The following is a 26,575-nucleotide window of genomic DNA, read 5'->3' as shown; positions in this document are numbered from 1 at the left end:
TAAAGTATGACTAAACATGCATGAGAAATCATATCTAAATTCATATATCAACTTTCTAACTATAGACAATAAGTTGCATGACAAAGGAAATCAAAACACGTTCAAAGGTATGGGAGAGGTGTAATAACATACTTGTCGACGGAAAAAATGGGAATATGTGAACATTTATGTAGAAAGGATAATATGTCCAATCATGCATCATCTCCCTTTTTTTGCCGACGCCACTTTTCACTAATCGCCTTGTGTCTAACAAAATGTTGTTAATTGTATTCACCAAACCATTTATTTTAAAAGTAAGAACATTTGTAAAATAAACAAATGTTGAACACAGGAAGAATTTATTTACACAGAGAAAGAACGCAACCGAATATATTTTTGTGAAATGTTACATGTTTGTTTAACAGTTTTAAGGTTTACTTTCATTGCATCCTTTACTTTTGTATCTACAGTTTCTTTATTGATCATAAGTAATTATAATTGCGTGCAGTTGATGTTTGCCATGTATTCATGATTTTCAATGGTTTATTCAATAACAGAGGTTTTTTATAATATGAACTGACTTATGCAAGAATATACATTTATGGCATTTTTGATTAGTAAAGGGAAAAATCCATTCAAAGTTTCGAAAATCGTGTCTTAATCATTGGCATTCAAATCCTGTCTTAGATAGGTGAGTCTCTATTCCTGAGTTAAAATATGTGAAACTTTATAAGATTTAGCAGTACTCCTTTAGAATTTGACTAATTTCAATGTCATTATGTACTCTACAAAAGGTTCTTACATATGTATTTTTATTTCTATAACAATTGTTTTTAGTCAGTGATGTATACTTAGTTATATAACTGGAATGTTCTACATAGACGTCATTGATAACTTATAATACTGTTTTTTGAAGGAGGCCCTGACTCACTCTTCATCTTCGTTCGTTATTTAAAAGTGTTTATGTGACAAAACTTACATGGATAAAAGATTGATGTTACAATAAGGTATGAATTATGACCACCATTGTCAAACTGATATGTATGTAGTCGCGTTCTTTTTATTAAATCTCTCATCTTTGTAAGATATGTGACATGTAAAGAACTAAAGCAAGCATAATTTTGTCAACACAGTCGTCATATATGAAGCCTTATTTCTAAAACGAAGGTAATTTGTCGAAAGTAAAGCGAGTTTCTGAAACTATATTACTAACTTTACATAAAAAATTTGCCACTGAAGCATCTCGATAATGCATGACTAAACATTCAAGAGAAATCATATTTAAGTTGATGTACCAATTTTCTAACTATTGACAATAAGCTGCATGGCAAAGGAAAGCAAAACACGTTCAAAGGTATGGGAAATAGCATACTTGTCTACGGAAAAAATGGGAATCTGTGAAAATTTATGTAGAAAGGATAGCATGTACAATCATGCATCACCTCCCTTTTTTGCCGACGCCACTTTTGACTAATCGCTGTGTGTCTAACAAAATGTTGTTAATTTTATTGAGCAAACCATTCATTTTAAAAGTGAGAAAATTTGTAAAATAAACAAATGTTGAACACAGCAAGAATATATTTACACAGAGAAAGAACGCAACCAAATCTATTTTTGTGAAATGTTATGTTAGTTTAACAGTGTTAAGGTTTACTTTCATTGCAGTCTTTACTGTTGTATCTACAGTTTCTTTATTGATCATAAGTAACTATACTTGCGTGCAGTTGATGTTTGATATGTATTCATAATTTACAATGGTTTATTCAATAACAAAGGTTTTTTATAATAAGAACTGACTTATGCAAAAATATACATTTATGGAATTTTTGATTAATATAGGGGGAAAATCCATTCACAGTTTCGAAAATCGTGTCTTAATCATTGGCATTCAAATCCTGTCTTATATAGGCGAGTCTCTATTCCTGAGTTAAAACTTGTGAAACTTTATAAGATTTAGCAGTACTCCTTTAGAATTTGACTAATTTCAATGTTATTATGTACTCTGCATGAGGTTCTTATTTATGTATTTTTCTTTCTATAACAATTGTTTTTACTCAGTGATGTATACTTAGTTATATAAGTAGAATTTTCTACGTAGATGTCATTAATGTGTTTTAATACTGTTTGTTGAAAAAGATCCTGACTCACTCTTCATCTTCGTTCGCTGTTTAAAAGTGTTTATGTAAAAAGAAGGTAAGTTTAGAAAAATTAAGCGATATTTTGGAACTACATTATCGACATAACAAATTAGATAAAGCAGCATCTCGATAAAGTATGACTAAACATTCAAGAGAAATCATATTTAAGTTGATACACCAACTTTCTAACTATTGACAATAAGCTGCATTGTAAAGGACAGTACAGCCTGTTCAAACGTATGGGGAGAAAGAATAACATGAGAACATTTTCTACATGTAGGACGCTGAATTTTTCTTTGTAAGCTATACTTGTCTATGGAAAAAGGGGATCCTGTAAAAATTTATGTAGGGGAGGGGGCACATATCCTGTTATGCATCACCTCCCTTCTTTGCTGACGCCACTTTCGCCTAATCTCTGTGTGTCTGGCCAAATGTTGATATTTGTATACAACAAACCATTTCTTTTAAAAGTAAGACAATTTGAAAAATAAGCAAATGTTAAACACAGCAAGAATGTATTTACACACAGAGGAAGAACGCGACAGAATCTATTTTTGTGAAATGTTGATTCATGCAACACAGTGATCTTTTAAAATTATACTTTTATTCATATGTTAGTTTAACAGTGTTAAGATTTACTTTTATTGCATCCTTTACTGTTATATGTATAGTGTTTTTTATTGATCAAAAGTATTTACAATTGCGTGCAGTTGATAATTAAAATGTATTCATAATTTACAATGGGTAATTCAATAACAAAGGTCTTTTTATAATATAAACTGACTTTTGCAATAATATACATGTATGGAATTTTTGATTAATGAAGTGAAAAATTCCATTCAAAGTTTTAAAAAATTGTGTCTTAATCATTCACATTTGAATCCTATTTTAGAAAGGTGATCCCTTTATTCCCGAGTTGAAACTTGTTAAACTTTTTATTATTTAACAGTAGTCCTTTGGAATTTGACTTATTTTAATGTTATACTTTGACTTATGGAAGACCATACATGTATATGGAAAAAGGTGGATCTGTAAAACTTTATGTAGGGAGGGCACATGTCCAATCATGCATCACCTCCCTTTTTCCTGACGCCACTTTTGACTAATCGCTGTGTGTCTAACAAAATGTTGTTAATTGTATTGAGCAAACCATTTATTTTGAAAGTAAGAAAATTAGCCAAATACGCGAATGAGACGCAGGAAGAATGTATATATACATAGGAAGAACGCAACCGAATCTATTTTTGTGAAATGTTGATTCATGAAACACAGTGTGCTTTTAAAATTATACTTTTGATCATGTTTCTTTAAAAGTTTTAAGGTTTACTTTCATTGCATCCTTTACTGTTGTATCTACCGTGTTTTTATTGAACATATAAATAATTACAATTTCTTGCAGTTGATGTTTGAAATGTATTCATGATTTACAATGGTTTATTCAATAACAAAGGTTTTTTATAATAAGAACTGACTTATACAAGAATATACATGTATGGAATTTTTGATTAATGAAAGGAAAAATCCATTCACAGTTTCGAAAACCGTGTCTTAATCATTGACGCTCAAATCCTGTCTTAGATAGGTGATTCTCTATTCCTGAGTTAAAACTTGTTAAACTTTAAAACGTTTAACAGCACTTCTTTGGAATTCGATATATCACAATTTTATTATGAACTCTGCATGAGGTTCTTATTTATGTATTTATATTTCTATAACAATTGTTTTTAGTCAGTGATGTATACTTAGTTATAGAATAATATTGTTTGTTGAAGGAGATCCTGACTCACTCTTCATCTTCTTTCGTTATTTAAATGTATTTATGTAACAAAACTCATATGGATAAAAGATTGATGTTTCAATAATGTACAAATTAACTATGATCACCATTTTTTAACTGATATGTATGTGGTCGCGTTTTTTATATTAAATTTCTCATCTTTTGTTAGGTATGTAATATGTGAAGAACTAAAGCAAGCATAATTTTGTCCACAAGATCGTCGTATATGAAGTCTTGTTCTTAAAACAAAGATAATTTTACGTAAGTTAACCGAGATTTTGTATTTATATTTCTAACTTAACAAATTTGATACAGGAGCATTGCGTAGTATGAAGTATGACTATAAACAAATCAATGTTTATTTCCATTCCAAATGAAAATCGTTTGAATGATTCTATAAGTGACTTTTAAAGCTATATTTAATACCACGACTGGAAAGTAGGTTTCATTTTTTGTTTCAAATTATCCACTATAAAAATTGCGGCTCTTACACGAAGAAAAGGTTTGATAATAAATAATTCTGAGTCAGTGATGCGCTTGACATTCACAGATGCCGTGTCATACTGAGTAGTATAGAGACTACCGGTTCTGGCGCACTTCATCCCCTGGCAGTATGCATACATAAATCTAAGCTCCCCAGCCCTAGTTCTCTTACACAGTACGAAGTACATGTATACATGTGTCCCGACAAAAAATCGCACCGGTCCTGGCGCACTTCACAGTTTGAGAAGGAGTATACACAAATCCAAGCGCCCCAGCCCTAGTTCGCTTACGTGGTTCGCATACATAGTAAGCACACAGTAAGAACATAGGTAGGCAAAAAAATCGCACCGGACAACGCGAAGACCAAACTCAGGACAACGGCAGAAGCCAAAGACGGGCGGCCTGTTGGAGTCTGATCTCAAACTCCCTGAACTATCATGTAAATACTAATTAATTATTCCATGTGCTTCTTCTACTGCCTACTCTGTAAGTTGGCGTATATTAAACTGTTGTTATATTGAATCCGTTTTATTATCCTCCATCATGTCAAGAGACGCCCCGTCAACATGTTATGGGCCCAAGAAAGACGTTCTTGGAAGATATGGGCGACTATTTTTTGATGGAGATGAACAAAAATATGAGCAATGGGAGATTAAATTCCTCGGATATATGCGTTTACAAAAGTTGCACAAAGTAATTACTGCCGACGAAGACGAAGATATAGACAGAGATAAAAATGCAGAGGCATTTGCCGAGTTGATCCAGTTTCTCGATGATAAAAGTCTATCGTTAATTATGAGAGATGCCGTCGATGATGGTAGAAAAGCTTTAAAAATATTAAAAGGACATTACGCGGGGACGAGCAAACCAAGAATTATATCACTGTACACACAATTAACATCTTTGATGAAATCAGCAAGTGAAACTGTCACCGATTATTTAATACGAGCTGAGACAGCTGCAACAGCCTTAAAGAATGCGGGTGAAATTGTGAGCGATGGATTATTGATAGCCATGGTACTAAAGGGACTTCCAGAATCGTTCAAACCTTTCTCTGTGTTTGTTACCCATAGCGAGACTAAACAATCATTTAGTGCATTTAAGCAAGCGTTACGTAGTTTTGAAGAAAGTGAACAAGCCCGAGACGATCATCGTGGTGAAGATTTGATCTTCAAGTTTGATACCAAGAAATTCAATCATGATAATCACGGAAAAGAGAAGAAAAAGTGTTACTCATGTGGAAAACCGGGACATTTCGCTACACAGTGCCCAAACAAAGAAAAACCGAAAAAGATGTGGTGCAAAACATGTCAAAGTTCAACCCATGATGAAAGTATATGTCGAAAGAAGAGAATGAAAGAAAAGACAAAAGATGAGGTAAAACTGACATCAAATTTTGATAAAGAGCATTCTTTTGCATTCCAAATTAAAGTAGAACAAAATGTTAAAGATAAGAGATTTCAAGATATGTTATTGGTTGATTGTGGAGCAACATCCCACATTATCACTGACGAGTCCAAGTTTACAAGCTTCGACGATGCATTCAAACCCAATTCACATTACATTCAGTTGGCAGATGGCACAAAGTCAAACAATGTGGCACTAAAGAGGGGTAATGTAAGCATACATATAAATGATTCCACAGGGAAATGTACAGCTGTATCTTTAAAGAAAGCACTGTACATACCTTCCTATCCACAAGATATATTTTCTGTGCAAGCTGCAACCGAGAAAGGAGCAAGTGTTGAATTCCACCCACAGTCAGCAGAATTAAAGAGCACTGATGGCACAAAGTTTAACATAGAGAAACATGGTAAACTTTATTATCTACCCACCGTACCTAACAAAGACCAGGAAAATGAAGATTCAGTAAACTACACTTGTGACCTAAAGAGTTGGCACGACATACTAGGACATTGTAACTATGAGGACATATGGAAGTTGCAACATGTCGTTGATGGTATGAAGATCAGTGGTAGCAGAACTGCCAAACCAGATTGTGAAACTTGTCTTCTGGGAAAGATGACTCAAAGTAGAAATAGAAATCCTGATATTCGATCAAAGAACCCTTTGGAACTTGTATACACCGATCTTGCTGGTCCTATAGATCCTGCTTCAAAGGAAGGATTCAAATACGCTATATCCTTTACAGATGATTATTCAGGGGCTGTTTTCGTGTATTTTCTTGAGAAAAAGTGTGACACTACTGAAGCAACAAAGAAATTCATTGCTGACTCTGCCCCATATGGAAACATTAAGAGAATGAGATCCGACAATGGTGGTGAATTTATCTCCAGTGACTTAAAAACACTGATGCGTAGTAACGGTATCAAGCATGAAACCTCTGCCCCACACTCGCCTCATCAAAATGGCACCGCGGAGCGCCATTGGAGGACACTATTTGATATGGGTAGGTGCTTACTCACAGAATCAAAATTGAATAAGATGCTTTGGCCTTATGCAGTTAAGGCAGCAGCATATATAGGGAATAGATGTTTGAGTAACCGCTTAAATCAGACACCGTATTTTGCTCTCACAGGTCGTAAACCAAACTTAGCTAACATGAGGGTATTCGGTAGTGAATGTTTTGCTTATGAGCACTGCAAGCAAAAATTAGATCCTAGGTGTTCAAAAGGAATTTTTGTTGGATTTGACAGCGAAAGTCCATCGTATTTAGTGTATTTCCCAAAAAGCAATAAGGTTTTAAGGTATAGAATTGTGAAGTTCATTCAGAAGAATGTTTGTGAGCGTCAAACGCAGACAACTGAGATAGAAGATTTGGGATTGCCAGTTGAAAGCAATGGCAGTACAAGGGAGCCAGAATCAATGCATGAAAAAACTCCGAATGTACGTGATGCAAGTGAGGAGATTGATGTAAGTAAAGGTGAGAGTGAGATTGTAGCATGTGAAGAATCAAATGATAGTTCACGATTAAAAAACAATTTAAGATACCCGCAACGAGTTAGAAAAGCGCCAGACTACCTGAGTGACCATGCAAAAAGTATTCAAAGTGAGAATGAGCCACCTTTAGTGTATACTGATTATTGTTATAAGATCAGCGGATTTCCCCAATCATATGCTGAGGCTATGAACTCCGCCGATGCTAAGCACTGGAAAACAGCGATGTTAGAAGAAATGAGTTCTCTTAAGAATAACGATACATTCAGCTTAACCACTTTACCAGAAGGTAGAAAAGCAGTGGGGGGTAAATGGGTATACACCATTAAAGATGTCCCAGGGAAAGCTAAGACATATAAAGCTAGATTTGTTGCAAAAGGGTATAGCCAAGTTAAGGGCATAGATTATTATGATGCCTTTGCACCTACAGCAAACATGACTACTGTTCGAGTGTTAATGCAAGTGGCTGCCCAAAATGATTTGATTTTGCAACAAATGGATGTAAAGACAGCATACCTAAATGCACCCATAGACTGTGAGATATTTATTGAACAAGCAGAAGGTTTTGAAACCCCTTCCCTTAACTCAGAAGAGAAATTAGTTTATAAGTTAAACAAGTCACTGTATGGTTTAAAGCAATCAGGTCGAAATTGGAATGTTTTATTACATACACATCTCGTAGAGAATGGTTTTACTCAGAGCGAAGTAGATCACTGTCTTTATTTTAAGAGAGTTAATGAAAGCGTAGTGATTATTCTTATTTGGGTCGATGATTTGATCATTGCGGCAAACTGTGAAAAATCTATGTCAGAAACTAAACAACTGTTAATACGTAGATTCCAAATGAAAGATCTTGGTAAACTTTCATACTTTCTTGATATTAAGTTTGATCAAGGAAGTGGGTATGTTAAGATGAGTCAGAGAGATTACATTGTAAGGTTGTTAGATAGGTTTGGCATGGGTGAATGTAAACCTAGACACACACCATCAGAGCAAAAGATGGAATTTACCGGGGAGAGCTTTGAGTGTGTAAGGCAATATCGTGAGTTGATTGGTAGTTTAATCTATGCAATGACATGTACACGACCAGACATATGTTGGACGATTACCGTCCTATCTCAATATTTGGCTAAACCACTTAAGGAGCATTGGGTTGCCGCCAAGAATGTTCTGCGTTACTTGAAAGGTTCGTTAGATTATGAGATATGCTATCGAATGGGATATCAGAATTTGAAGTTGATTGGTTATAGTGATGCTGATTGGGCTAGTTGTGCTGTTAATAGAAGAAGTGTTAGTGGATATTGTTTTAGTTTGTCAAAGGAAGGGCCTCTAATTTCATAAAAATCAAAGAAGCAGCAAACCATTGCGTTATCTTCTTGTGAATCAGAATATGTTGCGTTGTCACTTGCTGTTCAAGAGGCATTGCATTTGGTCCAGTTCTTGGGCAAACTGATTGAGTTAGAAGACCCAGTCGAAATTTACAAAGACAACCAAGGAACAATAGCATTATCCAAGGATCCAGTTGGTAGACAAAGAACAAAGCATATTGATGTAAAATACCATTTCATTCGTTCGAATATTAATGCAGGAAATGTTGTGGTAAATTATTGTCCTACTAATGATATGGTAGCTGACATCTTCACTAAGCCAGTTACTCGTAACAAGTTAATGAACTTCAAAGAATTCATCTTTGGAAAATGAACTAATGCCATTTATTATCATTTAAAGGAAAGCTATACTAAAGAACACTTATATGAACATTTATGTAAATTTTTATGTTATGTTGATCTTGAAGTAATTCCAAAGAAACTTTATGAAGTTATGAGATCAAGTGGGGGTGTTGGAGTCTGATCTCAAACTCCCTGAACTATCATGTAAATACTAATTAATTATTCCATGTGCTTCTTCTACTGCCTACTCTGTAACATGGCGTATATTAAACTGTTGTTATATTGAATCCGTTATATTATCCTCCATCATGTCAAGAGACGCCCCGTCAACACGGCCAACCCCAGCGCCCACGCAGGCGGCCGTCGAGGGTCTATTATTTATTTAGACATAAATTCTCACATATTGTATATTCAAACATTCGAAAGCCATGAGGCAGGGCAAGAACAAGTGTGCGTGGTTATTATCCGGAAAGCTCACCACATGTGGACGTAGCTGCATGGGTGAATACTGCTGATTTCATACCTTCGGTGAGAATAGGGTGCAGCATACGCTCAGCGGCGTCGTTCCTTGCCATCTGATCAAAGTAAAGAGAGCTCGCAAGACCGTGAATCTCTTTCTCGTCTCGGATTCGAAAAACTCCAAGAAGCACCACTACACTTGCATCAAGAACTTCAACCCCCTTCTCCAACGGGAATCGAAGGATACCCACCGGCTGCACTTCTGAAGACGATTCCGTGCGAGACCACTGCCACATTACTGGCAAAAACCGAGGTGCGTCCACAATGAGTACAACCTCAAGTTGCTGCTCAGTCCGAAGACGACAACCATACCGGATGTCTTTCACAACCTGCGGGGCTACGACTGCCATCTAATCATGCAGACTATCGCAGAGACTTAAGGGAAGGTCACCTGCATCCCCAACAAGACCGAGAAATACATCTCGTCAGTATCGGCCAGCTTCGATTCATCGACAGCGCCCAGTTTATATTCTTATGTCTGGATAAACTGGTGGAAGCCAGCGATCCGCAAGACATGCGCATCACAGCAGACTTTCAGCCAAACCCCAAGAGGCGTACCCTCCTGCTCCGCAAGGGAATCTACCCCTACGAGTATATGAACGGCAGGTCCAGATTCGACGAGGTGTGCCTCCCGCCGAAGGAGGCTTTCTACAGCAAACTCTCCGTTAAAGGCACTACCGATGACGACTATGCCCACGGAAAAAAGGTCTGGGCCGCCTTCGGCTGCACAACCCTTAGCGACTACCACGACCTCTATTTTCGGACTGATGTTCTCCTCCTCACCACGTCTTCGAGAACTTCCGAAAACTGTGCCTCGAGCAATACAAGCTAGACCCGGCCCACTATTATACGAGCCCGGGTCTGATCTGGGACGCTCTCCTTAAGCACACGGGGGTGGAGCTCGAGCTTCTTACTGACGTAGATATGCATCTCTTCATTAAGAAGGCCCTGCGCGGCGGCATCAGCATGACCAGCAGACGCTTCGCCAAGGCCAACAACCCAAAGGTGCCAGACTACGATCCAGGGAAACCAAAAAGAAGGATCCAGTACTACAACACCAACAACCTGTACGGCTAGGCAAAGTCGCAGTCACTACCGACAGGCGCGTTCGAGTGGGTCGACCAAGAGGATGCGAAGATGGCCCAGGACCAGTCCGTGGATGCAGAGAAGGGCTACATTCGATCTGGAGTACCCAGAAGAGCTGCATGACGAGCACAATGCATACCCGTTGGCGCCAGAACGCCTGAATTTCGACGACGCGTGGATGTCAAATTACCAGCAAAATATCTTTAAAGATTTGTATGGGGGTGCGTCTCACAAGGTCGAAAAGCTGGTCCTCAATCTGCCCGAAAAGACTCGATACGTCCTGCACTATCGGAATCTGCAACTCTATCTGCAGCTTGGCATGCGCCTGAAAAATATCCAGAGGGCGCTCCGCTTCGATCAAAGCCCATGGGTGGAGCCCTACATTCGGAAAAATACCGAACTCCGGAAGAAGGCAAAAAGTGACTTTAAAGTCAACCTCTACGAGCTGCTGAACAACAACGTCTTCGGCAAGACGATGGAGAACCTCCGAAAGCGTGTTGATGTGAAGCTGCTCCAGCCAACGAGACTGAGAGACTGCGCAAACTTTTTGCCAAGCCGACATTCAATCTTCATCTCATCTTTGGCGATACCATAGACCTCGCAGTCGTTCACATGAATAAAATCAGTCTTCTGCTCAACTGGCCTATCTTCGTGGGCATGAGCATGCTCAACCTCTTGAAGCATCTGATGTACGACTAGTACTACAACCATCTCAAGGTGCAGTACGGGTCGTCAGCAGAGCTCCTCTACACCAACACCGACAGCCTTGTGCTGGAGATCCAAACTGAGGATGTGTACGCTGACATCAGGTGCATCGCCGGTCAATACGACACCAGAAACTACCCCAAAGACCATCCGCTGTTCAGCACAGCTAACATGAAGGTGCTGGGGAAAATAAAGGACAAGTGCGCCGGGGCGCCTATCGTTGAGTTTGTGGGACTCAGTCCCAAGATGTACTCTATCCTGAAAGCAGAAGGTGTTAAAAAGGCCAAAGGTGTTAAAAAAACGTGACTGGACCCCATCGACTAAGCCGGCGGTGTTTCGGTACTAAAGTGCACCACTTGGGGCTCCTCGCGCACAAACGTGCACTTGGGCCAATCGCTTAAATAATACAACACGGGCTTCCCGCCCTCAACTACAGCCCGCTCGACTTGGTGGGAGGTCACACTCCACATAGGATCCGTCGCCCTAAGCCGTTCGCCACACTCGAGGTCGCCAGGCGCATAAAAATACCGCACCATAACATCTGATAGCAAGCGTCGCTCTTTGAAACCAACTGAAGCGAACGAAACCAACGAAGCGCCGGCGCAGCGGGTTTGGCCTTAACGCTATTCTTCCAAATCGCAAGGTAGGGCTTTTCTCCTGTCAAACGAGTAGTTTTATTATTGAGCGCTTTAACCACCTCAGGTAATCTTGATACCCATTCTTTATTCCGAGTTCAGGGCTCAGCCAGCTTGCGATGATACTGGTAACCGAACAGTCGCTCCCCCAAGTTCGATTAAATCTTTCTACTATCCCCTGATCTCTATGAACTCCGACCCTACCCCGTCGAATGGTGTCACACCATTTTTATCTTACGCTTTTTGCTCAGCCCCGCGGAACTCCGAGCCAGGGTTGACTTGTAAAACTTTAGGCCATCGAAGAGGCCCACGGGCATAAAAAGACTCTAACGCCTTCCCAACCTGGGTCGCTGTCTTGTCTATGATTGCCTGAGCCTCCTTATACCGACTTGCTACGTCGACCATCGTCAATGCGTATTTGAATGTGCGTCTTCCGACTCGATCGTGAGACAGATACAAGAGATCAGTCTGGTGGACCTCATTCGGGGTGCTGATGTCAAACTTAGGTCGGAGGATAGCACTTCGCGCTGGTGCGGGCAATTAGATCTGCCAGATGGCCTGTTTTGTTAGCCATTCATGAGCAACATCCTCGCCGACGCCTAGCTCTTTTGCCAGCTTTGAGATAGCAGCATGGCCATCCAGTACCCCGCAGGACTGAAGTACACCTCTGCGAGACGTTCCTCAACACTTTGTCCGTCCGTTTGGTAGAAATGCGACCATACTTTGTTGGGACGACGGCTTTGACACTACGTGACGTAGGCGGCTTCTTTTCAGCTTCGAAATCGTCAAGACCACCGTTAGTTGTCAGAGGCACAAGATCGAGCACCTTCTGATCATTAGCTAGAGTGTCTTCGCCGAACACCCCCCTTAATCTTTTCAAAAGCCCCTCTAAAAACCCTCTTCTACAAACAGCCGCCCCGCCAGGACAGCATGGCGCCCGCAGACAGCCGTTGCTCGACTCTGCACTGCAAACGTATTCGTAACCATGACCCGCTCGGGAAAAGCCTCCAGAAAATATTTGCGCAGCTGGGGCTCTTTATATGCTTCCTCTATTTTAGCGAGCGCACGTCCAAAGCTATCGATGACAAGCACATGTGTTCCAGTACAACAAACAGTTAGCCAGTGGTGCCCCTCTTCGACCGGATTATGGAGAGGGTAGATGTTTCCGTGTTGCTGATGCAAAACTGCCCATTGTGGAGATATAGTAGGCTGTCGTAGCTACAGACCCCAACGAACCGTCTTCGGGCTCGCTCGGCCTTCAGGAGGCGTTCGATGTCAACGCTCGAGAGCGGGTAATCCATTCCTTATACTGAGCACAGCGGGAGGCTGTTTGAAGCCGCCACCAGGATGTCCCCCTACACGAAGAATGCCGCTATCCCCTTCGCCCTCGGTACGCTCAGCTCGCTGGGGGACAACGTCGTTGACAGTATCTTCGGCGCGGGTATTTTTAACGGCAACATGTCTCACCCCTCCGACGACTACCGCGTATAATATGTGCCATCCCGCGAGTAGATGAAGGGCGGTGTAAAAAGATCGAGGGGTTGGAAGGACTTGCAAGATGAGGGGAACAGTTCGAAGAACACGCACAGTGCCAAGATCGACAACAAGACGGAAGACGGGGGGCGAGCGAAGAATAGCAGTTTAGGTGAATTCAAGAGCATGCTCCTGGATGCTGAAAAGAGCACGGGAAAGAGAGCAGCGAATCGCGCAAAATCGAGGGCCATTTCTAGGTTGAAATACTCAGCCACAAGTTTGGCACCCAATGTCCTTGCTTCGGCGCCCGCGTCGGCTTCACATTTCCATCAGCCAATCAACAACAGCATCTCCCATGCCTTGCGGGCCGCGTCTTCGACCCCGACAAGCACCCACATCGGCCAATCGTTCAACATTTGGAGCGGTGCATATCTTTCGGAAATGGATTTTCGGCTGTTATTCCCCGCCCCCGTGTCAGTCGTCCCGACGCCATCACAGGCGCCCGCGCCTCCTGTTCTTCCAAGTGTTATCGCGCGCGATACTAGCACTGGTGGCGGCATATGCCCCGCTATCCCCGGGCTTGAATTTCACAAAAAAGAATGGTTTGACGAGCTTCTGCCTTCACTCAAGAAATAAGGGGCAAAATGTTTTCCTCTTGGGTCAAAGCAATATGGGCAAGAGCTTCTTCATGAAACGGCTCCTTGCTCACGTTCTTCCGAAAAGGCTGTACGTCATTTCGAACACCTTCGCTGATCAATACATCCAACCTAACACGGTCTTGAAGCATTATTTCGTCATGCCTGAATCGATCGAGGATGCGAGTATAGAACCGGAGTCCTACGTCATCATCGACGACATACACGTCATGAATCTCAAATGCGGAACGCAGAGGGAATGCCTCTATAAGTTCTTTACGATGTATAGCCATCATCTGAAATTGAACATCTTCTTCCTCTCCCAGAGCTTCGACAACATAAAGAACATGAAGATTAACACAAACTTTCTCTATCTCTTCCGATTCACGGATAATTCGAACGTGAAGTGGTTTCTTAATACGCTCTTCGGCGGCACGGGCAATAAACCGGCTCTCATCTTCAAACTGTACGAGAAACTCTTGACCCGCTGCGAGCGGCCGATCCTCGCTATGGACTGCACCAATCAGCCATTCGCCTATTATTGCGACGAAAAATCTATTGCGGTGAACTTTCAGTGAAAGCTTTGCTTTCTCCGTCATTATCAGAAAGTTTCTTAAGCTTGCTAGCAGCTTTGCATCTTTTTTAATTGAGAAAAAATTTGACCAAGAATTAGAGGAAGAAGTTCAGGCGGGATATCACCAGATTTTTAAACGTATGTTTGAAGAAAATGGAACATATTCGAGTCCGGATCGTCGATGGTCTCCCACAGCGGCTTGAGCGAGTGGCGGATGGTTATCGGTCGGCCTTTCTCATCCCAAAAGCGCAGTGGCTGGAGGTCCTCCAGTTTATCGAGAACCAACCCGAGCACATTATCAAACGCGCTACGTCCTCTATGGAGGTCTTGGGTTATCTCCCCGATGGAGCCCGAGCAAAGGGCGCTGGAGCACCAAATCGCCACCGGGATTTCATCTCCTTCCTGCGTAAAGCATTGCAGTATATACCAACCCATCCCCTTGTTAAGTTGATTTTGCTGGAGCTAAAAAAACACCCAAGCGTAAAAGAGCTCTATGCCTTCTTCGAGGGCCACCCTAAGCTTCTCAATGAAGAGTAGGTCCTTAGCGCGGTCAAATCCAGGTTGCTGAAGCATTCTGAAGATACAGGCCAAGTTCACGACAGCGTCGCTGATGTCCGTTTGAAAAACCAACTCCCGGCGTTCACTACAACCGCGCCTTCTCTCCAGACTCGGAAAGAGGGGAAGTTTAATCGCTTGCTGCTGCTCGTCTTTGGCCGCTTTCTGGCGGGCCAGAACATCCCCGAGGCCTTTCTCAAAAGCAACTATTTCACTCCACGTGCGCAGCTGGTACAATTACTTACGGAAAGCCCTCAAGGGTTTGAAGCAAATCTCAGGGAGCCTCAGGCGGATCAGGATATGCGTGTTGTCATCGTGGCTGACTATCGCATGCTTGCGAATAAAGTAAACCAACAGTTTCTCAGCAGGCATCCCTTTGAGGTGCTCGCTAATGCCGTAGTCAACTTCGGCCATCCCCAGTTTCGCCTGGCAAGGCAGAAGTTGCAGGAGATCAAACAGGATGCTCCTGCAGTCCCGGGGTCAGGGTAGAAGTTCGGTGATTTGGCGGCCTTGCTTGACACCTACTCCAAAACACCCGAGAGCAAACTTATAAATTATGATCATCATTTATGCCAGGAAGTGTCATAGGCAAGATGACTATATTGAACGCTCGAGGCCTTGTATGACTGTTTCATGGACATGGCATTTTGGACGACCACTTGGGATTATGTAGCTAGGTTGTAAAATTTTGGGGAGCAACACTATTTTTTTAGGGGGGAGCTGTGGTAGACGTGAAGTTATACTGTATTATAACAACAATATAATTTATCACTAGTTAGTTTTTGAGGGTAGCCGCTGTGCATGCGCGACTAACCACTATGCCGTACTGAAAAAGTGTCTCAGTGAGGCAGCAAGTGTTTGTTCGTCGTGATATCCTCGGCTGTATTATCGGTGATAGTCGCATATGCGAACAATCACGAATAGAAATGTTTTAAGTAAAGTCAACACTTATGTTATTCTTCAATTACCTATGCTTTAGAGCGTATAATCTGCACTTTGTTTTAGTGACTATAGTCAAAACCTTGCAGCTGAAAATATCATTCATTTATACACTTTACTGGTGATTACAGACGTCAAATATATCTCGTTTGGGAAAAAATACAAAGAACTTGATACTCTGTGCAGTCCGTACTTGTATTTTGTTCTGTATTTTATTCATATGTCGCGTTGTTTATCTCTCACCCTGTGTTCTGTGTTTTGGTGAGGAAAATGTAAAGCAGATAGGAGATAGTTTTCTTTATTTTCATTTCAATTAGTAATGATGACAATTTGGATTTAACAGATTGTCAAAAAGGGTGAAGAATTTAAATATATGATTAGAGTCAAGCTATGGTCCTATGGGGGACTACTGCAGTTTAGCGGACACCTTGGACGCTGACCCAAACCGTACCCTATAATCACAAGCAAATACGAGCCCACGGTCACAAGCGCTTCGGCCAAAATATAAATTGGAACAGAATCATCAGCTATATAGTCCTATCAAAATGTTAATAAGCAAATGTTCATACAACACAGCAAACCAGTTTGAAAAAATGTTAAAAAAATGACGTATCTCTTCACCACACGATTGTTAGACAAATAAGATATATTATTTATTAACTAGACGTTTTTATCGCAAGTATTTGCTGCCTCTCGCGCAGAGTAAGCGAAAAATATTATCGTTTTAATTTTTTTTTCATTGAATCAAGTCTACTATTTTTATGCTTTGATGTAAGATCAATTACTGGGTCATGTCACTAGGCAGTGAACACAATTTTAATCGAGAGAAGGAAATGAAGCACACAAGTCTTTATAAACGACTTGTAGTACTATTTTTAATTTATCCTTTTAACATTTGTGAACATTTTGTACATTTTAAATTATAACTTTTTTCATTTCTAGAATAAAAAATGGTTTCGCCACCTAATAAATTAAAGATTGAGGAAAATGGATCTCGTTGTGCTCATTCTGTACATTGCAAATTGATGCTTTTTGCACAAACTCGTTCTTCATTTCTAGCTTGAAAAATGGCTTCACCGCCTCAAAAACTGAAGTTAGAGGAAAACGGATCTCGTTTAAGTAAACTTTTGGTCAATAAAGGAACACAAGCCTTAAAAACAACATTGCAAAGCATTATAAACCTTCAGTCATCAAACTTAAAAGATAAACTTAATGATCCTTCTACAAAGAGTAAATTGACATCACTAAAATTCAAAGTCATCAGCAAACAGCAATGGAACCTTCTTTACCCGTCAACTGGTTCACCTGACATTGAAAGCATTGAAATTTCATTATTGACTGTCTTATTGCGTAACATATGTGGTTTAACAGCGCCACATGGTGGATGGAATAAACTTCCTTCCTCTTCAGATACTTCAATCTCAGCAAACATTGCAAGAATAAAGTTTTATCGAAACAAAGTGTACGGTCACATAACTACAACTAGTGTAAATGACAGTGAGTTTGAGTACTTGTGGCAGGAAATTTCAAAAGCATTGTTTGGTCTGGGTATTCAACAAACTGAAATAGATGAATTAAAGAAAGCTCCCCTCAGTACCGATGAAGCAAATTATATTGAAATGTTAAAAGAATGGTACAAAACAGAAGAGCAGTTAATCGATGTCACTGAAGAAATCAAAGAAGATGTGAAATTAATAGAAAGAAATGTTGTGGAGATGGCAACAAAAGTTACGAACATAAATGAGAGTGTAAAGAAAACAAAAGCTGATGTAGCAGGAGTAAAAAAAATGTTACAGGGCAAAACATATTCAGATGTCGAAAAGCTTGGAAAGTGTAATTTCAACGGTCTTATAAAAGATCTTAACACGAAATACTTACAAGGCACTAGACAATGGTTATTTGAAAAACTCGACACTTGGTTTAACGATAGAAGTGAAGATGCTTCTAATGTCATGATTTTGATTGCCGGTCCTGGCGTTGGTAAAAGTGTGTTTGCTGCTGAGGTGTGTCGACGATATTCTGAAAAGAAGAAACTTGCTGCTTGTCATTATTGCAGATATAATAGATCAGATTATAGAAATCCTCAAATATTAATAGAATCATTGGCTACTAGCATGTGTGATACAATATCAAATTTTAAAAGTAAACTGAATGAAGAATTACAGAGAAACCATTCCTACAAATCAGTCACCGATGCATTCCGTGTTTTATTAAATAATCCATTGCATTCATTGGAAGGTCATGAACCATTGCTTTTTGTTATTGATGCCTTAGATGAAAGCCAAGTTGATGGCAAAAGTGAATTGTTGGAATTGATTGCAGAAGAGTTTGACCGACTACCTAAATGGATTAAAATCTTCATCACCAGTCGTCCAGAACTTCCTGTTCAAAAGGAGTTGAAAGACATGAATCCTGTGGAAATTACAACTCATCCTCGTGATAAAAACAACGAAAAAGACCTGGAAAAGTATTTGAAACATGAGTTGAATGATCGGGTGCAGAAAAATCGCTACGTTCTTCACTCATTAGTTAGAAAGTGTGAGGGATCATTTCTTTTTGCTTATCACGCACAACTGAGTTTAAAGAAAGAAGAAATTGAGCTTAAAGATGAGAATATTAAACAATTGGTCCCTAGTGGGTTAAGCGGTGTTTACACAAAGCAATTCAAAAGAGTAAAAGAACTGTTAACAAAGAAAAGTACCAGAAATTCTGTTATCTCAGAAACTACTTTCATGCAATTTCTTGAATTGTTGGCTGCCTCTCGTGAGTTTTTACCATTAACTTTCCTGTTTAGCTTTTTAGGTTTTTCTGATGACATCAAGTTTGAAGTCCGCAGTGAAATCATTGAACCGTTATCTCAAATTTTGCCAATTTACGATGATTATTTGACCGTGTATCACAAATCTCTCATTGATTGGTTGAAATCAGATGGTTATGAACAGCATGAGTTTACAGTTGATCCAAAAAATGGTCATAAGTTCTTATGGCATGCTTGTGAGAAAGTGTTTAAACACATCAAGTCGATGAACATTTTTAAAGATCAGATGAACACTGCTATGATTAAATATGCTTTGAAGAATGGAATCTATCATATGTTAAAATGTGGTGAAAATGTTGACTTTAGCTGGGCAGTTGATGTCAAAGTGATTTGTGTGAGGTTAATGTGTGTGGAAGACATTAACGTGTATACCATTAGGTCTGAATTGTTTGAAATCATTAAGAAACTACAAACTTTCTTGAGAAAAGATTTACTTGATGAACTACTATTTCATTGGTTAGGGGCGAGTAAGCATTCACATATGTATGAAGATAGCTGCTTCTTTTATTTACAAATTATTGCAAACAGAATTGATGGCAGTAAAGAAAAAAGATTATTGGCAAGGGATTTATTGAAACAAGGAAAGTTTGTTTGGTTTGAGGATTTAGACTCGACATATTTAACAAACCATCATCATTTGACTGTCCCCTTGCGTGCTAACGTTACATCTCTTTGTGTGTTGTCCAATGAAGAACGTTTTGCTGTAGGATATGAAAATGGTCAAATATCTATTTTTGAGCTTCCAGAATTCAAACAACGCTGCACTCTAGGCACTGCACTCGATGATTTAAGGTTGGAAAGGTGGCATAATGTTGACACATTTATGTCCATGTATGACTTTAATGACTATTCAACATTAAAGAAATCCTGCTTTGTACGTGGAAACATCTGTTGTTGCTCCTTTTCATCTACCGGAAATAGACTGGTAACAAGTGATGGATCTACTGAAGTAAAGTTGTGGGACGTTAACTTTGGACGTTTGTTATTATGTTTACAGTCAAATGATGTCGTTAATCGTTGCTCTTTCTTAGATTCTGGTTTGTTTATTACAGCAAGATATGATGGAGTTTCTTCTAAAGATGTGTTCACTGCATGGAATTCTTTAACTCTGCAAAGAATCGATCGACGCTGCGTTGTTGATTACCAAGAACTACAATACAACGATAAACATTCAGAGTTCTTTGTTGCAAAATTCGTCAAGACTTCGTGTGTTTTTCAATTCCCAAAGGCAATCGATGTTTTTTCAAGTAAAAATGAATATCCACTACCTTTACATCTAATGATAACACACCATTATCGTGATTGTATTTTTTATCATTCAAGCCAGAATGAAAAGCTTTCTGAAATCACTCAGTTGACAAAATACAACGATCAAGGAGAAATTAAGTTTTGTTTACCACATGTTAGGTGTCCATGTGTTGTTAGGGCTCTTATCAAAGTCCATCCAATCTCGTTTAAGGAATTTTACGTTGTGCCGTATTTTTCCAAGCTTAAAATTTTTAAAACTGATCATCTTTGGAGACCTTCATTTATTTTTGAGAAATTTATAATTAAATGTTGTTGTTTTTCACCGGATGGATCTTTTTTTGCTGCTTTCGCTGTTGGTGACCACGTCAACATTCATATTTGGAGTATTGAACGTTGCACTATTATTCAAACTGTACCAATGCAACTGAAGAATGCATTAGGATGTTGGTGGTCGGATGGTTTACTGTGGATATGGGATAGTTCTAATCATCTTATGAAGATATCAACTTCATCTAAAAATTTTGTAGATTCTACTCAAGCAAAGCAAGTTAACATTGGATTTACACCAAAGAAAATCTTAACATTTGGTGACGTCTTAGTTTGTATTGACGAAGAAAAGTTTGTTCAAGTTGTTAGACTTACCAAGGGTGAGATACAATACAACAAACGACTTCCTGACGATAGTTTTCAAATTAAAGCAGCAGCTGTATCACCTGATAATTCTGTTATTTTAACTGTAAACAAAACAGAATACACATTATGGAAATGGGGAAATAACAACAATGAACTTTACTTGCAACCTTGGCATACTGCAGAAATACACATAACAGCTCTCATTGAAAAATTCTTTCCACAACAGGTAACTGTAAATGATCTAAAGTTCAACTGCTGTATAAGTGACAGTAAACAAGCAGTCATAACATTTTGCAAAGACATCAAAAGTATGGGCATTTATTTCATTAATGTTCACAAGAATGGTGATGTGAATGCAATTTTGCATGATGTCAGTGACTATTTATTGGACTCCAACCCAATTGTACACAAATCGTATTGCATTGGAGTGCGTCATATGTCATTGGTTGCTAGAGATTTAAAGAGTGGTGAAGTATGCGCTAAATTTGACGAAAGAAGTTATGGAGTGTATCATATAACTATTCATTCCAATACAGGAACTTTAGCTATGGTTGACAATTTAAATTGTAGAATTCGATTTTTAAAACTTAATGTTCCTGAATAAATACATCAACTCAAACTTTAATAGTAAATTCAAAAACCTTTTGAGAAAATTGCACATAGATGTTGATGGTTGTAAGGATGATTGCTTGTTTCCACCTACTATAGTTTTCTACAGAAGAAGTACTTATTCTACCAGGCAATCTTTAAGAAATTATCTATATTTACCAAAAATAAATTTAGACCAATTTTGCAAAAGATGTTTTAAATTTATCGGTTCTATTTCTTGGAATGTCTTACCTCCTGCTATTAAAGAATGTAAAATATTATCTATGTTTTGCAATAATGTGAAACGATGTATAATTGCTTTTTATAACACAAATGACTTGTATTTAAAAAGAGCGCTTCTATACTAATTGATCATGAATATTTGTTTATTCCTTTCTAAGATTCTACTTGTAATCTTCATAAATGAATTGTCATTTAAACAGGGCATCCTCTAGATTAGACTACTACTGTAAGATGCTCTGTAAAACTTATTATGTATTGTATCTCTGAACAAATTTCATGTTGATGATTTACTTTTTAATAAAAATGTATGGTTAGATAATTTGGTTATTTTTATTTAACAAATAGATAACATTTAACAGTTGTCTATACAGCAGGGGCGGATCTAGGATTTTTCATATGTTAGTCAAAAATTTATGACGTCATATGTGGCCTCAAATATGACGTCATAGATGACATCATACATTGTATCTTATGCAGCGATTTATAAAACTTTAGCGATCATAAAATTGCGAAAACTAAGATGAATTCCCTTTAATCAGATGATGACAGACTGTTTCGCCCAATATCAGGGCTCTTCAGCATGCCTAGGATGATGCCCCAAATTTCAAAGCATCATCCGACATGGACAGCCCTTTAAAGAGCCGAAGCCAGCAATCTGGTTATTGCATAGAATTAAATGCATGTCCTTTATACATAGGTACATCCACAATTTTATCAATAAACTAAAAAAGAATTTAGATGTAGAAAGACAAAATTTAAAAAATTCTCATGATTTCAATTAAATTTAAATCTAGTTTTGCCAACAGAAAATTTATCAATTACGCGTTGCACATCTGGAAGAATTTCCTGATGAATTTTCATTAGAGCAAGACCATTTAACCGTTCCTCAACCATAGTACTCCGCTTATAATCTTTAAGAATTCGCAGCGCTGAAATCGAACGTTCACATTCGCATGAAGTTATGGGAAGGGTTCCTAATATTTGAAGTATGACCTTTATGTTTTGAAAACCATCAAAATTTATAGCTTTTAAAGTTGTAGCTACATTACTTGGATAAGGACCTTTACGATGTTCCCAGAAGGATTGCCATAATAACAACTCTGCATCTAAACCTAACTGATTGGGTAAATCAGCAACATAAAATTTTGAAACAATCTTAAATTTATGTCTCCAGTCAATCCCATTTTTTATAAGAGAAAACATTTTTGTTGGAACAATACTTAGTCCTTGATAAACATTTACACTTTCCGTGTCAAATCGCGCATCCAAAGACGAGAGAAGATGGTCAATTAAAGGAATCGTATAGATTCGTTTGTAATACTCGAGATAGAACGATAAGGAGCGTTAGGCCTTGTAGTTTGCCTTCCAATTGTCCTACGTTTACATTCTTCTACCCCAACCTTTGCCGCTAACGTCAAAGCAATGTCGTACCATTGATCATGATATGAATCAATAGAATTCCTCACATGTGCAACACTGCTTTTCAAAGAAGAGATCAACTCAATCCCGTCCATAACATCAATACTCTTTCCTTGCAAAAGCTGAGTAACAGGAAGCGTTAGATCAAAACATTTCTGGTAATAACCAAGAGGGCGATAAAATGAAACTCAGAAAGACCTTCAAGCAAAGAGGATGCATCAGCAGCGAGAGAGGGACTGCCACCTTTTGCCATGTTATCCAGTGTGTCAAAAATTTGAACAAACAATTCTTCGAAAGTGTCTAAACCTTTAACTCGTTCTACCCATCTGGTTCTACAAACATCTGGCAATCTAGTCTTTTTTGAGTCCGTTTCTAAACTATTGCGTACAGTCTCCTCAAACGGTATATTGCGTGTTTGAGAAATATTGATAAAATTTGTCACATCTTTTATTTTGTTAAGTACTTTCTTAACCTCAATATCTGACAAAGAATCACAAACTGACAAATTAAGCCTATGACTATAACAGTGGGTATATAATGCTTTCGAGTTGAGCTTCAAAATTTGGGCAGCCAAACCTTTAACACAACCTGCAACAGCACCCGCACCATCATAACCTTGTCCGCGACAGTCTTCAATTGGCAAGCCAAGGTCTTTAAGTTTATCTAGAATTAATTTAGCAAGGTTCTCTCCACTCAATCCCCACTTACATTGAAGAAAGGCAATGAACTCCTCTCTTATGTCCATATTCTTATCAATAAAACGTAAAATTAGAGCCATTTGCTCTCTATGGGAAGAATCTGCAGCCTCATCAGCTATAATAGAAAAGAACCTATTAACCTTAATGTCGTTGACAATCTGTTCAGTAATAACCTCTCCAAAGCACTTGATCATTTTATTCTGGCTGGTCTTAGAGATGTAACTTCTATTTTTCCCACAAGATGTTAAGTGATCCCTTAAAACACCATCCCTGAACGAACTTTAAAATTTAGTGTCTCCACAAAATTTCCAACACCCCCGGTAGAATACTGACCAACCTCTGGATGATATTTAGCATCATCACGGTGGCCACGCAAAGGCAAACCTAAACGACCACAAAAAAGAATGCAATCAGCAATAGAAGACAGCTTACATTTGTTCTGATCGATTTCCTTTAAGATTTCTTTCTAACATGAGCTCTATTGGTTGCGCAGACCCTGACATTTGAGCACGTAAGGCAAATAAAATTGGATTTGTTTGGGCATGCAACCCCACTTCTCCTTCATCATGGCGTTTAAAAGTAAATGCAGCATCATTCCAGCGTGAAACCGGTTTAGAAAACAAATTTGTAATCTTAGAAGCTTTACCAGGGAGCGATGACCAAAAGCACGCATGACAAACAAAATGCACCATCTTTTGATGGGGAGTAGCATAGCCAGTCATATTTTTTTAGCCAGTCATATCTAAAGCTCCTACCACCGGTCTTAGGAAAGGAAAAATTCTCATCAGGCCTGAAAACATTTTTAATCAATTGAAGAACACCAGAAGTATCTAAGCCTTTAACTTTATCCTGGTAAGTTGCAACATCAAAATTATGCACAGAATGATACTTCTTTTCTGGACAAGATTGACTAGCGGAGGACTTAATTGGTTGTTTCAACGTGATATAAGAAGGAACTTGTTTGGCAGAAGAAAAAGTTTCATTGGGCTTTTTTTCAAATAACTTGGATGGCTGTTTTTCTGATGCAGTAAAAAGTTAGAAATAATTGGAATATTACCAGAAGGAAATTTTGCCACCTTCTTGGAAAATAAGGAAGGCACCTTACGTTTTTTTGCTGACGTTGTGGCTTGTGTAATGTCAGCAGACTTTCGCTTGTGTGCACTTGCATGAAAAGAAGAGGGACAAAATGGTTAGGCTGAAATGATTCTCCAGTTCTTATGTCACCTTCATGGCAGAATAGAATATGAATTTCTTTTTCAACCCTAGTAGTATGCAAGCGGGGTTGAATAACACGATTAAATAAAAGTTTGAGCCTGTGTTGTCCACAATCCGGATAATATGTAACAATACATCTTTTCAAAACTGAAGACAGACCCAAAATACAAAGAAATGATGACCATTTACCATCATTGCAATTAAAACAGCCTCTTTCTTCACTAAATTTTCCTTACTAGCACCGGTATCTAAGGACTCAACAGAGACAGATAAAGGTAAAAGATTTTTATACTTCCCTTAAAAAATCAGGATGCTCTTCAATGGCAGACAAAAAGCAGGGATGCTCACAGTAAAATGAGCATTCAGGAAAAGCTCAAGTGAGGTTAAGATTCTTAAAGTTGGAACCAATCTATCATCACCAAGCAGAGACAAAGACACGGAACTGTACAAGCAATTCCCTGAAGCTTCTGATCTAAGAAAATACATGAAGCTGATGATGAAAGAATTTTTGGGTTTGGTTCCAAAATGTTCTATATATGACATTATTTGATAAATGTATTATATAATCATGTTATAATCTTATTTAGTTTTATTGAGTAATAAAATAGCTAACTGACAATAAAATCTCGCGTAAATATGATATTTACTTTATGTTTTTATATTGACAAAATCTACATTCTCTATATGAAATGTGTAATAGTGCTGACAACTATAAGCAGGGAATGAATATAAGTAATTCAAATAGGATAGTTAATAGTAGAATTATAAAGAATCAAGGAATAATCAACAAGCAGGTTGAACTGAAAATTTGACAAGTTTATCTCACTGTACATTCATAAAGTTTTAAAATGCGAGTCTAAAACCACAAAAATCAGCAAGTTGAAAGGTTGATGAGATTTACACAACACAAGTGACCTGTAATATACAACCAGACGTTTTGCTGGCAACTTATAGCAAGCAGACTTTGTATAGTGCTTTCGTTTTGGAAACACAGCACAATTAAGCAAAATGCTTAACTTCCCTTGAGATTTATCTGCCTGCCAGCAAACCGTGCGAACGTAAACAAGGCAAGTCATCAATACCGTTTGTATGCATATTTACATTCTTACATATTGTTAGTGAAATATGAGAAAAATTGTACAAAATATATAGTTTACCTCAAAGCTATGCACGATTTTTCCTTTTGATTTCGAACAGCCAAAGGAATATAAGTTTCCGCGCAATAATTTCTGCTAATGCTGTTTGACGAGCTACTTATGGCACCCAATAGTTGCTCAAGCAATATCTCATCTTGCTCATTTAGTTGCCTGGCAAGATAAACATAAAAACCTGCCAAAATTTTACAATCATCTGCCGCAAAGGCAGCTTGAACAACACCGTAATCCATATCAGATACAACTGAAACTTTTTTAAACAAAGCGTGATTGTAATTTTGCGATGTAGCGAAAGATAAGACCTTCAAAATAAATGACCCCCCCTGTGAATCAGTCAAAGTATCAAATAGCGTAAAATAACAAAGTAAAAATACTAGTCGATAATATAAAATATGATAGTTAGAGCCCTTGAAAGTCGTCAATCCATCAGGGCTCCCCACAGATACATCAAAACTGCAAGTTTCCATGGCAATAGGCGAATTGACCAATGAGA

At 38.6% G+C, this 26,575-nt stretch overlaps 2 protein-coding genes across 2 annotated transcripts; one reads left to right on the top strand and one right to left on the bottom strand.

Annotated features, from left to right (window-relative positions):
- The first annotated feature begins 933 nt into the window (after positions 1-933).
- On the top strand, positions 934-21,563 carry LOC124450723. Its single transcript, XM_047001366.1, has 2 exons — positions 934-986; positions 17,009-21,563. The coding sequence occupies exon 2, from the start codon at positions 17,134-17,136 to the stop codon at positions 21,367-21,369; it is 4,236 nt and encodes a 1,411-aa protein (XP_046857322.1). The 5' UTR covers positions 934-986; positions 17,009-17,133; the 3' UTR covers positions 21,370-21,563.
- An 807-nt stretch (positions 21,564-22,370) lies between these two features.
- LOC124451987 (52 kDa repressor of the inhibitor of the protein kinase-like) lies at positions 22,371-24,943 on the bottom strand. Its single transcript, XM_047002583.1, has 7 exons — positions 24,938-24,943; positions 24,469-24,562; positions 24,047-24,097; positions 23,592-23,828; positions 23,182-23,495; positions 22,997-23,137; positions 22,371-22,916 (listed from the first exon to the last, which is right to left on the bottom strand). The coding sequence occupies exons 1-7, from the start codon at positions 24,941-24,943 to the stop codon at positions 22,371-22,373; spliced, it is 1,389 nt and encodes a 462-aa protein (XP_046858539.1).
- Between the last annotated feature and the right edge of the window lie 1,632 nt (positions 24,944-26,575).

The sequence above is a fragment of the Xenia sp. Carnegie-2017 genome, unplaced genomic scaffold (genome assembly GCF_021976095.1).
Source record: "Xenia sp. Carnegie-2017 unplaced genomic scaffold, XeniaSp_v1 HiC_scaffold_24, whole genome shotgun sequence".
Lineage (NCBI taxonomy): Eukaryota > Metazoa > Cnidaria > Anthozoa > Malacalcyonacea > Xeniidae > Xenia > Xenia sp. Carnegie-2017.
The sequence above is the reverse complement of the archived record's forward strand: the minus strand, read 5'-3'. Positions and strand labels throughout refer to the sequence as shown.

Bases quoted from the DNA above. Each gene is read 5' to 3' on its own strand.
- LOC124450723 (XM_047001366.1), top strand. From the start codon at position 17,134: ATGGCTTCACCGCCTCAAAAACTGAAGTTAGAGGAAAACGGATCTCGT.
- LOC124451987 (XM_047002583.1), bottom strand. The intron at 23,496-23,591 runs GTTTGGCTGCCC...ATTCTTTGTCAG, and splicing joins TGTTGCAGGTTGTGTTAAAG to ATATTGAGGTTAAGAAAGTA. The intron at 23,138-23,181 runs GTTATTACCAGA...CCTGTTACTCAG, and splicing joins TTCATTTTATCGCCCTCTTG to CTTTTGCAAGGAAAGAGTAT.